The sequence below is a fragment of the Oncorhynchus mykiss genome, chromosome 19 (assembly GCF_057628025.1).
Source record: "Oncorhynchus mykiss isolate SJ-2025 chromosome 19, ASM5762802v1, whole genome shotgun sequence".
NCBI classification, from domain to species: Eukaryota; Metazoa; Chordata; class Actinopteri; order Salmoniformes; family Salmonidae; genus Oncorhynchus; species Oncorhynchus mykiss.
Genome location: NC_143040.1, coordinates 52,778,377 through 52,792,698, shown reverse-complemented (window position 1 = coordinate 52,792,698; position 14,322 = coordinate 52,778,377). Strand labels below are relative to the sequence as shown.

Below are 14,322 nucleotides of genomic sequence, written 5' to 3'. Positions count from 1 at the left end.
AGGGGTAACTAGTCTTAGTACTTTCTTGGCACAGCACTGTACACAGACTGCATTCTTTTCCAAAAACTGAGCCAGTAATGTTTGTTTCCATTTTCCAGGGCAAGTCATTGACGGGCAAGCGGCTGACAGGGCTGATGCAGTCATCCTGACACTGCCTGGGCTGGAGGGGCACAGACAGACACCCCTGGAGGGGCCATGACCATGCAGGGATAGGGGCGCTGCTGGGGTGGGGAGCTCTGCTCTGGTGGGTCACAGACAGTGCCATGCAGCGCTGGAATTAGGACTACTCACAGAACCACAGATCATGCCAGCTGGGGGGGGGGGGGGGGGGGGGAGCTTGACCCACTCACCACATGGTATGAACACAGTACAAGCACATACAGTAGGGCTACCTACAAGCTCAATGAGTCATAGTGGGACATGTACAGATAGGAAGTGAATGCAGACACTGGGTTCGAAGTTTACATACACCTTAGCCATATACATTAACACAGTAAAAATACAGTAAAAAATCCCTGTCTTAGGTCAGTTAGGATCACCACTTTATTTTAAGAATGTGAAATGTCAGAATAATAGTAGAGAGAGTGATTTATTTCAGCTTTTATTTCTTTCATCACATTCCCAGTGGGTCAGAAGTTTACATACACTCAATGAGTATTTGGAAGCTTCCCACAATAAGTTGGTTGAATTTTGGCCCATTCCTCCTGACAGAGCTGGTGTAACTGAGTCAGGTTTGTAGGCCTCCTTGCTCGCACACGCTTTTTCAGTTCTGCCCACAAATGTTCGATAGGCTTGAGGTCAGGGCTTTGTGATGGCCACTCCAATACCTTGACTTTGTTGTCCTTAAGCCATTTTGCCACAACTTTGGAAGTATGCTTGGGGTCATTGTCCATTTGGAAGACCCATTTGTGACCAAGCTTTAACTTCCTGAGTGATGTCTTGAGATGTTTCTTCAATATATCCACATAATTTTCCTGCCTCATGACGCCATCTATTTTGTGAAGTGCACCAGTCCCTCTTGCAGCAAAGCACCCCCACAACATGATGTTGCCACCCCCGTGCTTCACGGTTGGGATGGTGTTCTTCGACTTGCAAGCCTCCCCCTTTTTCCTCCAAACATAGTGATGGTCATTATGGCCCAACAGTTGAATCAATTTTTGTTTCATCAGACCAGAGGACATTTCTCCAAAAGTACGATATTTGTCCCCATGTGCAGTTGCAAACCACAGTCTGGCTTTTTTATGGCGGTTTTGGAGCAGTGGCTTCTTCGTTGCTGAGCGGCCTTTCAGGTTATGTCGATATAGGACTCATTTTACTGTGGATATAGATACTTTTGTACCTGTTTCCTCCAGCATCTTTACAAGGTCCTTTGCTGTTGTTCTGGGATTGATTTGCACTTTTCGCACCAAAGTATGTTCATTTATAGGAGACAGAATGCGTCTCCTTCCTGAGCAGTATGACGGCTGCGTGTTCCCATGGTGTTTATACTTGCGTACTATTGTTTGTACAGATGAACGTGGTACCTTCAGGCATTTGGAAATGGCTCCCAAGGATGAACCAGACTTGTGGAGGTCTACAATTTATTTTCTGAGGTCTTGGCTGATTTCTTTTGATTTTCCCATGACGTCAAGCAAAGAGGCACTGCGTTTGAAGGTAGATCTTGAAATACATCCACAGGTACACCTCCAATTGACTCAAATGATGTCAATTAGCCTATCAAAAGCTTCTAAAGCCATGACATAATTTTCTGGAATTTTCCAAGCTGTTTAAAGGCACAGTCAACTTAGTGTATGTAAACTTCTGACCCACTGGAATTGTGATTCAGTGAATAATAAGCGAAATAACAATTGCTGGAAATATTACTTGTGTCATGCACAAAGTAGATGTCGTAACCGACTTGACAAATCTACAGTTTTGTTAACAAGACATTTGTGGAGTGGTTGAAAAACAAGTTTTAATGACTCCAACCTACGTGTATGTAAACTTCCGACTTTAACTGTATATACATATACAGTACATTCTGCCCACACTAGGCAGTCAGCAATAAGGACAGCAGGAGGACACTTTTATGTTCTGTATTTAACAAATCTCTTTTTTTATATCTTTATCTTTGTCTAAATCTGTATCATATTTTTTTCTTATACAGTACACCATATAATCCAATTTACTGATGGAAACTTAAAACCTATTATTTTTGCAGTGATTGGGAATATATTTTTGTTTGCCCATAAATCTAAGGTATTGTAATTGTTATTATAGAAGCGACTTTGAGGGAAATTCTCCATGATTTTATTACATTCCAGGAGTAGGCATAAGGGCTTGATAGACAATCTACAATTAATCATTGCATGTTTCATCAAATTGTGTTTGTTTAGAATTCATGCTATGGTTGGATTCTTATTTTTTGAAAGCATGAAGTCCAATTGAAGTCATAGGCCTATTTTTCAAAGGAGACCTGGCCAACACAGACCATCATACACTCAAGAGAACACCTACCATTTGATTAAATCAATATAGACAGCTTTAAAGCTCGAAAACCCTGTCACTTATGGAAAATCTCAATAATGTTGTCTCAGAATCAGTGATTTCAGCCTTATTTAGTATTTTACACAGCACCAAGTTTCGAGTTTTAATGTCACATGCACAAGTACAGTGAAATGCCTTTCTTGCAAACTCAAAACCCAACAATGTAATGATCAATAACAATGTGATACGTGGTGTTTCTGTATTATCCTGCACCTATTCAAGCAGATACATGCCAAATAAATGCCACATTAGACCAGTCACAGAGATATTTAAGTGACATTCACATGCCTTACAGGCCCCTAATAAAATAGCCCTGCATCACTACCACTTTGGAATGTCACCAGTGTCATCTAATGGAGACTAAACACCATGCACCTCTATGGGCCATGGTGGCCAGGCATGCCGACCAGGAGGACTGTGGCAGGAATATTTATTTGGATGTTGAAATATGTCATCACCTCACAATCAGAAGGATCCTATATCGCTTAACAGACCAAGAGAAGCATGTTTCATTTAGTGCTAGCCTTTTTGTTGCATTCATGTCAATGTAAACCATGACTTACATGCTCAGTCATTACAGAGATATGTGTATGTATTATTCCTCATGTCATGTTGTTGCAAGCCATTGTTTTATTTGCCAAACAGTGTGTATGCTTGTTAGGGGAAATGCTCTGTGAAATGAAGTTTAGGGAGTCTGAGCTGGGGAGAAAAGGTTACGTGCACAGCCAACCAGCAAGCTGCTTGGTTCTTCTTCTTCTTCACCTTCTTCTATCTTCAAACACAACCAAAAGGGAAATTACCTCAATCTCCACCACTGAACAGAACAACGAACATCTCTGCTGAAAGGACATAAACCAACAGGATGCACCTGACTGATATCACATCCATCCCTGGAACTGGAAGATACATGATTCATCTGAAGGCCTCTGCTGCATCGCTCTTCTACATTCAAGTCCTGAGATAGAGGAGGGTATCATTCACAGCACAACAGCTCCCTCGTGTGGTAAGGGGGGCATATGATCAACTGCCAGAGTCAATATTACTAAAGTCAAATACTGAGAGAATTACAGTACTTCAAATTAAATTAGAGTTGCTGCCATGCACTGTACAGGTTGATATTTATATGATTATCATAAACTAAAACCTCTTGACTATAAGATAGAAATGCTTAATTTATTGAGGGATAGTTCACCCAAATTACAAAATGACATATTGGCTTCTTTACCCTATAAGCAGTCTATAGTTGAGTTTCCCTGGCAGTTTCCTGATGCTAACATTTTAGGCGTTGTAGTACAAATCCCACATGTTGACATTTATTGTCACGAGTCTTGCCCTGGAAGCAGAATGGAACACTTTCTGTTAGCTAGGCCAGCATTTGAAAACAGTGCTAACACTGCCAGGGAAACTAAACCAAAGCATGGATTTCTGTCATACCTTGTCCATGGACTGCTTACAGGGCAAGGAAACCAAAGTCTAATTTTGTAATTTGTGTCAAATATCCCTTTAAAGAATATTGTCTGCACAAACACAATAGCACTGTGTGTGTGTACAGAGTGCATTGTATATAAATTGGCTATATAGATTTCCATTATCTAAAGGCACATGTTATGGTATGGGCACATTACTATGCATGTAACATAACCAGGACATTTGTGCTTCTAGTTTCTCAAATCAGCAAAATGACTATTAGCACTCTAAAAGACCCATGCACCTAATATCTTGTGGGGACTAAAAAATAAAACCGTGGGACCTCCATCTACATGGTGTCCGCCTCTCATTTACAGTAGCACATGTGGCACCCAGTTAGTAGCATTTTGGTACCCAGTTAGTAGCATATTGGTAACCAGTTACTTGCATATTGGTAACCAGTTAGTAGCATATTGGTAACCAGTTTGTAGCATATTGGTAACCCGTTAGTAGCATATTGGTACCCAGTTAGTAGCATATTGGTACCCAGTTAGTAGCATATTGGTACCCAGTTAGTAGCATATTGGTACCCAGTTAGTAGCATATTGGTAACCAGTTAGTAGCATATTGGTAACCAGTTAGTAACATATTGGTAACCAGTCTGTAGCATATTGGTACCCAGTTAGTAGCATATTGGTAACCAGTTGGTAGCATATTGGTAACCAGTTGGTAGCATATTGGTAACCAGTTAGTAACATATTGGTAACCAGTTAGTAACATATTGGTAACCAGTCTGTAGCATATTGGTACCCAGTTAGTAGCATATTGGTAACCAGTTGGTAGCATATTGGTAACCAGTTAGTACCATATTGGTAACCAGTTAGTAACATATTGGTAACCAGTTAGTAGCATATTGGTAGCCAGTTAGTAACATATTGGTAACCAGTTAGTAACATATTGGTAACCAGTTAGTAACATATTGGTAACCAGTTAGTAACATATTGGTAACCAATTAGTAGCATATTGGTACCCAGTTGGTAGCATATTGGTAACCAGTTCGTAGCATTTTGGTAACCAGTTAGTAGCATATTGGTAACCAGTTTGTAGCATATTGGTAACCAGTTCGTAACATATTGGTAACAAGTTAGTAGAATATTGGTAACCAGTTAGTAGCATATTGGTACCCAGTTACTCTTATAACTGGGTAGTAATGTAAATACTACAATAGCAACAATGGTGTTAAATAGGTCCACAGCAAAACATCCCCAAACATCCGGAGTGGGCGGAGTCTCATTCTTTATTTTCTTTCATTACAATAAAAATAGTTTAACAAACAAAGACTTCATTCTCTCGATTTTAGTTATTTACAGTTGAAGATAAAATGACCGGTCAAGTCCATTTCATCTGTTCTTGGCTCCATTCCAACCCCTGCACTCCCCGCTAACTCAGGAAGGCTTGCTGAGAGCTCTTGGGTTATTGCCGTCTTTGACGAGGTATACAGGCTATGCAAGATTATATGATTGGTGGTGATGACACTTGTTTCTATACAGACATCACTGACTTTAATGAGTGTTGTTTGGAAGTGCACCATGCTAGACCCGTTTGTTAGAGGAAGTCACCAGTGAAAGAAAACGTTAACCATAAACCACACACTCTCCGCTGACTCCAGGCGGGTTAATACAGATGTAAGACTTTAATTTGATCACTCTTTTGCTGCTGAGAATTTGCAGATTAATTCATTGAAAACCTGCACTAACACAGTTATATTAACAATATAACACTTTTCATGTAGCCTCATTTTGACTAGCTAATAGCCTGACCACCGATCAGGCAAAATTATGGACTAAACATTAAAATTCTGTTGCTGTAGAATTATTTTGCTGCGACAATAAAGGTCAAATTAAGATCCTACATCAGTACCGGGTTGTCATTCCAAAACGACTGGTGACCATGTAATTGATAGGGAGGTTGTTGCTGATTACCAAAATAATTATCCATAAAAAAAGACCTAGAAACTGTGGATGAAGGTGTCCCTGAGGGAATTCAGTGTTAAGAATGTGTATTGTAAGTGAGTGTCTAATGTGCCAACATTTAAGACATCCCTTTCTATTTAAATGCTATCTTGCATTTTCAGGTTATTTTAGCTAATGGAACAACTAACAACTTGCTCATATGACCACATGGAAGGACACATGACTTTGTGTGACAGATATACAATACATCAACATGTTTTTGGCTCAATATCCCAAGCACCCTTTACACTTCATAAAGTATCTATGCCTAATATAGCACTCAAATCAAAATGTCACATAACATTGTTTTACAGCTCTTCTGCAATTGTACATAACTCTCCTCGCATTATGTACACATGGCATGTATAGGTAACTAGCAAAATAAAGTAAACACCAACATAAAGTGTCTTAATAGGGCGTTGGACACCACTAACAGCCAGAACAGATCAAATAGATTATAGATTCTACAAGTGTCTGGAACTATATTGGGGGGATGCAAGACCATTCTTCCATGAGAAATTCCATCGTTTGGTATTTTGTTGATGGTGGTGGAAAACGCTGTCTCAGGCGCCACTCCAGAATCTCCAATAAGTGTTCAATTGCTTATCCCCATCCATTAAAAAGTGCAAGCATGCACACATGGACACACACCCAAACACTTTTAACCCCCTAGCTATGCTCTTTTGAGACCCCTCTTTCAAAATCACTTCTTCTAGCCATGGTAGCAAAAAAAATCTGGGCAACTGGGCATTTTTATACATCACTCTATGCATGATGGGATGTTTTAATTGCTTAATTAACTCAGGAACCACACCTGTGTGGAAGCACCTGCTTTCAATATACTTTGTATCCCTCATTTATGTGAAGCATTTTCTTTATTTTGGCAGTTACCAATAAGTGATTCTGGACAAAAGTGTTTGAGGAATCAGAGAAATTGGAGTAATGTGCCCAAGAACTCAGTTGGGCACAGTTCAGAATGTTTTGTTATTGCAATGGTTCGTTAAAGCTGGGCTAAATAGATATGTGTTAGTGTGATGACTAAACTCTGTGGCATTCATTTTATTTTATTGCCCTTTCTGATTCCTTGTCAATACCCTCATCAGTTATTTCTATCCTTTTGACCAATAGAATATATCATGAGGCAGGCAGGGGAGAATGGCCTGATACTGACTGCATCATTATGCAGACACAAGAACAATCAACAGCAGTACACATCATATGCCTGAGTAGTAGTACTGTAGTAGTAGTAATAGTAGGTATTGTAGAAAGACATATCAACAAAGCCAGAACAAACAGAAGACATCAGAATAATCAGCAGATACACTTAAATGACACTAAGAACCCAATCTGTCAATATTCTGTTCAAAACGAAGGAATATAGCACAATTCTGAAACATGAGGATGGATGGGATTAAAGCAAACTCTACATTAGTTTGACATTAAAGAGAGCAAGAGAAGAGAGAGGAGAAAAGAGCATGTCTAAGTAGTCCAGAGGTTTTGTTGTATTAGTGACGGAGGGAGTTCAGCACCGTCGCTATGGCAGGGGTCAGAAGTTAGAGGTCAGAGTGGTTCAATCAGGTCACTGGGTCACTATGGCCGTCAGAGCTGGTTCCCAACTGGGTCGCAGGCTGGCACAGTGATGAAGTTAATGACGTCTCAGTGTCATATTGGATCCCATGGGCATGGTGGACACAGCCGTAGAGTAGCAACACACAGGGTTCAAACACACTCTGTGGGCAGAGAACCCACAGCCCTGACCTTTCCTTATTACAGGATAGGTACCGTACAGCACAGTGCATTGCAGTGCAGGAGAGACTCACTGTATGTGGAGCCACTCGTTTTCTACGTTCCGTCTGGGATAATCAATACATATTCTCAGGGGGGAAATTCAAAGAGAAAATGTCAGAGAGTATGGGGTTGTGTGGTAGCTGGCAGGCTGGCTGGATGGCTATATGTTGTCTGACTGTCAGCCAGATAGATTTTTTGAGTCCAGTGGAGGGGTATGTAGAGGCCCAGTGTTGAGGGTCCTGAACCTCACCCCTCACTGGCTTCACAGCCCTCTGGATCTTCATTCCATGGTACGCCTACAACAGAGAGAAATAGGTCAGACTCACCCCTCTCCAAGATAACTGGCATACAACCAGCAGCAGTTGTTTTTTTAATCTTTCTTTGTTGATGGTGATCGAGATTAACATGAGCACTTTTACATTCAATGTTCTTCAAAGTGCAAAGCCCTCTAGCATGATCTGATGGAATAAGGATATACCTTGCATTTAAATGAGAAAGTGCTGTACTACTATAATGTGTGAATAGGACCTAGGTGCTTACCTTTCAGCTAGCCATGCCCTGCTTCTGTTATGCCTTCCTAGCCCTCTGCTTCATCCACACACGTCAATCCTCCACTCCTTCATTGCCACATTATTATAATCCAGAGAAGGAAGCAGTGGAGGTGTCATCTAAAAGCTCCTCTTTCCAAACTGCCTGGTGATTCCAGTGACATCAACAAGCCGAGGGATGGGTTGGTGTTGACATTCATTCTCCATCCAAACTCAAGTTTATCATTTAAGTTGTTTAATTTCAGATAAATTATTGAATTTAATTTTCACTGGCAAATCATCCCAAAAAGAGCAATACAATGATATCCACGTTCCAGTGTTTGTTTATAACATAATTGCCTTTTCTGTTCCAGGGGGAAAAAAATCCAAGAAGTGATTCTTCCTTCAGTTTCACATGAAGAGCAAGTCACTTGTCAAGAAACACTGTTTCTTGTTGCTTTCAAAGTTAATATAAAAAACATGTTCATAAATTATTAAACAAGGTTCAGTAGATAATAAAATAACACTTCTTGCATTTCTCTCCTGAAATAATCACTTGTGCTTTCCACAACAACAACAAAAACATTTAAAAAGAAGCAGCAGACTTTTGCTAGAGGTTATCCATATTAAAAATAGTCTTTAAACCTAGTAAGTTCTTCTCTATCTGTATCGGTTGGATGTCCCCTTGCCGTTTGACGAGGGCTCTTCAAGCTCATCGTCCTCAAAGCCGTGAAACGTGGACGTGTCGCTCTCTGAGGTGGTGCCAAACAGTTCTTCTGCCCTGGCAAACGGCCTGCTGTCCTCCTTCTCTTCTGGGCATCCAGCTGGCAACAAGATGACAGGATGAGGACGGCATAACAGCTACAATACAGCAATCAGTACAGCTTAGTCATAATCATGGTGTGGATGCTGTGTAGCAGAGCAGGGTACTCACTGGAGCATCGGCAGACTGAGCAGGGTACCCTCTCCCCAGATTTACCCCTGTTGGAGCCTGGTGTGCACCGGCACAAGTTACAGTAGTTATTGGTACTGGCAGACCCACCTGGGCCCTTCTGACCTGCAGAAGAAGGCTAGATCAAACACTGAGCCCTGAAGCAAGCATTCAGACATTTTAACAATTTATGAAGAAAAAAATTGTTTTCAAGCGACCTCATCAGACAGGGCTGACCCGAAAACGATTAGTGTACATCGTTAGTTAAAACGGAGCTAGTGAATTTGCACTGAAGACAGAAATCACATGTTGAGAGCCCAGTGGAGGTAGTCAGCCATGAGGTGCAGGTGGAACTGTAAGCTCAGTTTTCCTTTCTTTAGCTAATTGACTTTCCTACCTATCCCTACTTTAGCTAATTGACTGCAACAAAGCTTGAAAAAACATGCAAACCATGTACTAGGAAAAGCAATGACGGTTAAAAACACCCCCACAGATGCTCTCTGTACATTTCTGTTGCTGATGGTGACACCAGAAGAGAGACATTTTAGAGGCCTTGAATACGAGTGTCTTACGTTTGTGTCTGTCGGAGCGTTGTGTGGAGGGTGACTGGGAGGACTCGGACCCCCTCTCCTCTGCCAGGTGGGAATGGGTGTAGTGGTAACTCAGCCCCGTACGGTTTTTGTAGCGCTTCCCACAGACTGAGAGCACAAAACAGAGACAAAACATTCACTTCTTTCCTGAGAATGTGTCTGAGACAAATTGCATTTACAGTTGAAGTCGGAAGTTTACATACACCTTAGCCAAAAACATCTAAACTCAGTCTTCACAATTCCTGACATTTAATCAGAGTAAAAATTCCCTGTCTTAGGTCAGTTAGGATCACAACTTTATTTTAAGTATGTGAAATGTCAGAATAATAGCAGAGAGAATTATTTATTTCAGCTTGTATTTCTTTCATCACATTCCCAGTGGGTCAGAAGTTTACATACACTCAATTAGTATTTAGTAGCATTGCCTGTAAACTGTTTAACTTGGGTCAAATGTTTCAGGTAGCCTTCCACAAACTTCCCACAATAAGTTTTGTGAATTTTGGCCCATTCCTCCTGACAGAGCTGGTGTAACGGAGTCAGGTTTTGTAGGCCTCCTTGGTCGCACACGCCGTTTCAGTTCTGCTCACACATTTTCTATAGGATTGAGGTCAGGGCTTTGTGATGGCCACTCCAATACCTTGACTTTGTTGTCCTTAAGCCATTTTGCCACAACTTTGGAAGTATGCTTGGGGTCATTGTCCATTTGGAAGACCCATTTGCGACCAAGCGTTAACTTCCTGAGTGATGTCTTGAGATGTTTCTTCAATATATCCACATAATTTTCCTTCCTCATGATGCCATCTATTTTGTGAAGTGCACCAGTCCCTCCTGCAGCAAAGCACCCCCCACAACATGATGCTGCCATCCCCGTGCTTCACGGTTGGGATGGTGTTCTTCGACTTGCAAGCCTCCCCCTTTTTCCTCCAAACATAACGATGGTCATTATGGCCAAACAGTTGTATTTTTGTTTCATCAGACCAGAGGACATTTCTCCAAAAGTACGATCTTTGTCCCTATGTGCAGTTGCAAACCGCAGTCTGGCTTTTTTATGGCGGTTTTGGAGCAGTGGCTTCTTCCTTCCTGAGCGGCCTTTCAGGTTATGTCAATATAGGGCTGTGGATTTGGATACTTTTGTACCTGTTTCCTCCAGCATCTTCAAAAGGTCCTTTGCTGTTTTTCTGGGATTGATTTGCCCTTTTTGTACCAAAGTACGTTCATCTCTAGGAGACAGAACGCGTCTCCTTCCTGAGCGGTATGACGGCTGCGTGGTCCCATGGTGTTTATACTTGCATACTATTGTTTGTACAGATGAATGTGGTACCTTCAGGTGTGAAGGATGAACCAGTCTTGTGGAGGTCTACAATTTTTTTCTTGGCTAATTTCTTTTGATTTTCCCATGATGTCAAGCAAAGAGGCACTGAGTTTGAATGTAGGCCTTGAAATATATCCACAGGTACACCTCCAATTGATGTCAATTAGCCTATCAGAAGTTTCTCAAGTTATGACATCATTTTCTCTAATTTTCCAAGCTATTTAAAGGCACAGACAACTTAGTGTATGTAAACTTCTGACCCATTGGAATTGTGACACAGTGAATTATAAGTGAAATAATCTGTCTGTAAAAATCTGTCTGTAAAAATTAATTGTGTCATGCCCAAAGTAGATGTCCTAACCGACTTGCCAAACTATAGTGTGTTAACAAGAAATTTGCGGAGTGGTTGAAAAACGACTTTTAAATGACTCCAACCTAAGTGTATGTAAACTTCCGACTTCAACTGTATGTGTCACCCATCTTCAGTTCTAGACACATTGGGGATTTTGTGAAAATTCTAAAAGACCCTTAAGTCACAATGTTTTTGTCAATGCACTGAAAACATTAGGATCCATTTCAACAGTAGGTCAAATACCCACTGACACAGTGTCAGGTAGTTTTCAACCTTTAAGCATTCATGTCATTATTGTTGCAACATGGCTTTATTTCATCTTCAAGTGTGCCCAATAAGGTTGCCAAATAAGGTCATATCTGTAGACTAAGAAAACATGCCATGAGAAATTCATCAAGTTGAGTTCTGTAAATAGACTGATAGGATCCAAATGTTGGAGCTTAGCTTATCTGTTGGAGAAAGGAATGAAAATACAGGGAAATGGTTCACTACTCAGTAATACGGAACACTCTCAGGACAAAGCATAACCCTGATGCGGGAACATAAGGACAGTGAGGGAGAAATGTGTGGCAAGAGTCACACATACAACATGGACTCATTGTTAAGAGAACGGATGTACAGTACACAAGTTACACCAATAAGATCACTAGGAATACTAATCAACTATGGTCTTTAACTACATCAAACCACTTCAAAATGTCCTAGATACAAGTAAAAAGGCAACAAGTCCAGATACTGGAGGCGGCAGTTTTTGACTTTTTTGACTGGAGGCGGCAGTTTTTGACTGCTTTTGTTTGCATCTGTCTGAAACAGAGAAAACACAAAGCAAAGCAGAAAAAAAGGAAAGAAAATGGTATGTGGTATGGTATGTCACCACAACTAAAGGAAATACAATACCCCTGCTTAGGTTTTCCACATGCAAATTGTGTGCCTACTGGACAACTTGAGACGGTACATTGACAACACTGGTCTCCTCTGTGTGCTTCTCATTCATGTGATTCATGTGATTCAAATGATCCAGAAGAAGATTGGGAGAATGTCATATGGTCAGATGAAACCAAAATAGAACCTTTTGGTAAAAACTCAACTCGTCGTGTTTGGAGGACATAGAATGCTGATTTGCATCCAAAGAACACCATACCTACTGTGAAGCATGAGGGTGGAAACATCATGCTCTGGGGCTGTTTTTCTGCAAAGGGACCAGGACGACTGATCCGTGTAAAGGAAAGAATGAATGGGGCCATGTATCGTGAGATTTTTTTATTTATTATTATGTTGTTGTTTTTTTTACCCCTTTTTCTCCCCAATTTCGTGGTATCCAATTGTTGTAGTAGCTACTATCTTGTCTCATCGCTACAACTCCCGTACGGGCTCGGGAGAGACGAAGGTTGAAAGTCGTGCGTCCTCCGATACACAACCCAACCAAGCCGCACTGCTTCTTAACACAGCGCACATCCAACCCGGAAGCCATCCGCACCAATGCGCCGGAGGAAACACCGTGCACCTGGCCACCTTGGTTAGCGCACACTGCGCCCAGCCCGCCACAGGAGTCGCTGGTGCGCGATGAGACAAGGACACCCCTACCGACCAAGCCCTCCCTAACCCGGGCGACGCTAGGCCAATTGTGCGTCGCCCCACGGACCTCCCGGTCGCGGCTGGTTACGACAGAGCCTGGGCGCGAACCCAGACTCTGATGGCACAGCTGGCGCTGCAGTACAGCGCCCTTAACCACTGCGCCACCCGGGAGGACGTATCGTGAGATTTTGAGTGAAAACCTCCTTCCATCAGCAAGGGCATTGAAGATGAAACGTGGCTGGGTCTTTCAGCATGACAATGATCCCAAACACACCGCCCGGGCAACGAAGGAGTGGCTTCGTAAGAAGCATTTCAAGGTCCTGGAGTGGTCAACCCCATAGAAAATCTTTGGAGGGAGTTGAAAGTCCGTGTTGCCCAGCAACAGCCCCAAAACATCACTGCTCTAGAGGAGATCTGCATGGAGGACTGGGCCAAAATACCAGCAACAGTGTGTGAAAACCTTGGAGACTTAAAGAAAACGTTTGACCTCTTGTCATTGCCAACAAAGGGTATATAACAAAGTATGGAGATAAACTTCTGTTATTGACCAAATACTTATTTTCCACCATAAATTGCAAATAAAATAAACAATGTGATTTTCTGGATTTTTTTTCTTCTAATTTTGTCTGTCATAATTTAAGTGTACCTAAGATGAAAATTACAGGCCTCTCTCATCTTTTTAAGTGGGAGATCCTGCACAATTGGTGGCTGACTAAATACTGTATATGTATATACATTGGGTGTACAAAACATTAAGGACACCAGCTCTTTCCGTGACAGACTGACCAGGTGAATCCAGGTGAAAGCTAGGATCCCTTATTGACGTCACCTGTTAAATCTGTGTCAATGAAGGGGAGGAGACAGGTTCAATAAGGATTTTTAAGCCTTGAGACATAGATTGTATTTGTGTGCCATTCAGAGGTTGAATGGGAGAGACAAAAATATTTAAGTGCCTTTGAATGGGGTACGGTAGTAGGTGCCAGGTGCACTGTTTTGTATCAAGAACTGCAATGTTGCTGTGTTTTCACGCTCAACAGTTTCCCGTGTGTATCAAGAATGGTCCACCCCCCCAAAGGACATCCAGCCAACGTTGACAACTCTGGGAAGCATTGGAGTCAAAATGCACCAGCATCCTTGTGTTTGTTGACTAATGTTTTTAATACCACTACTCACCACCCTCGCAACGATGCACATCTCTTGATGCTGTGATGTAGGCATAACTGCCGAAAAGCGTTGAAAGGAGGTGTTTGAGGTTTTTTTTTTTTTTTAATTAAATTTTGGAGTGCTGCCATTTCCCAATGT

At 41.6% G+C, this 14,322-nt stretch overlaps 2 protein-coding genes across 4 annotated transcripts in view; one reads left to right on the top strand and one right to left on the bottom strand.

Annotated features, from left to right (window-relative positions):
• LOC110497940 (regulator of G protein signaling 6) overlaps positions 1-4,285 on the top strand; it is a 63,058-nt gene extending 58,773 nt beyond the window's left edge. The window contains exon 17 of the mRNA XM_036954886.2: positions 99-4,285. Coding sequence (XP_036810781.1) covers positions 99-149 — 51 coding nt within the window. The 3' untranslated portion in view covers positions 150-4,285. The remainder of the gene's footprint in view (positions 1-98) is intronic.
• A 927-nt stretch (positions 4,286-5,212) lies between these two features.
• The window catches only part of LOC110498362 (zinc finger protein DPF3), a 40,273-nt gene continuing 31,163 nt past the window's right edge, over positions 5,213-14,322 (bottom strand). For all 3 annotated transcript variants that reach the window (XM_036954885.2, XM_090211349.1, XM_036954884.2), the window contains exons 7-10: positions 9,764-9,889; positions 9,195-9,317; positions 8,274-9,084; positions 5,213-8,029 (exon numbers count right to left, since the gene is read on the bottom strand). In XM_036954885.2, the coding sequence (XP_036810780.1) occupies positions 8,921-9,084; positions 9,195-9,317; positions 9,764-9,889 (413 nt within the window). In that variant the 3' untranslated portion in view covers positions 5,213-8,029; positions 8,274-8,920. The remainder of the gene's footprint in view (positions 8,030-8,273; positions 9,085-9,194; positions 9,318-9,763; positions 9,890-14,322) is intronic.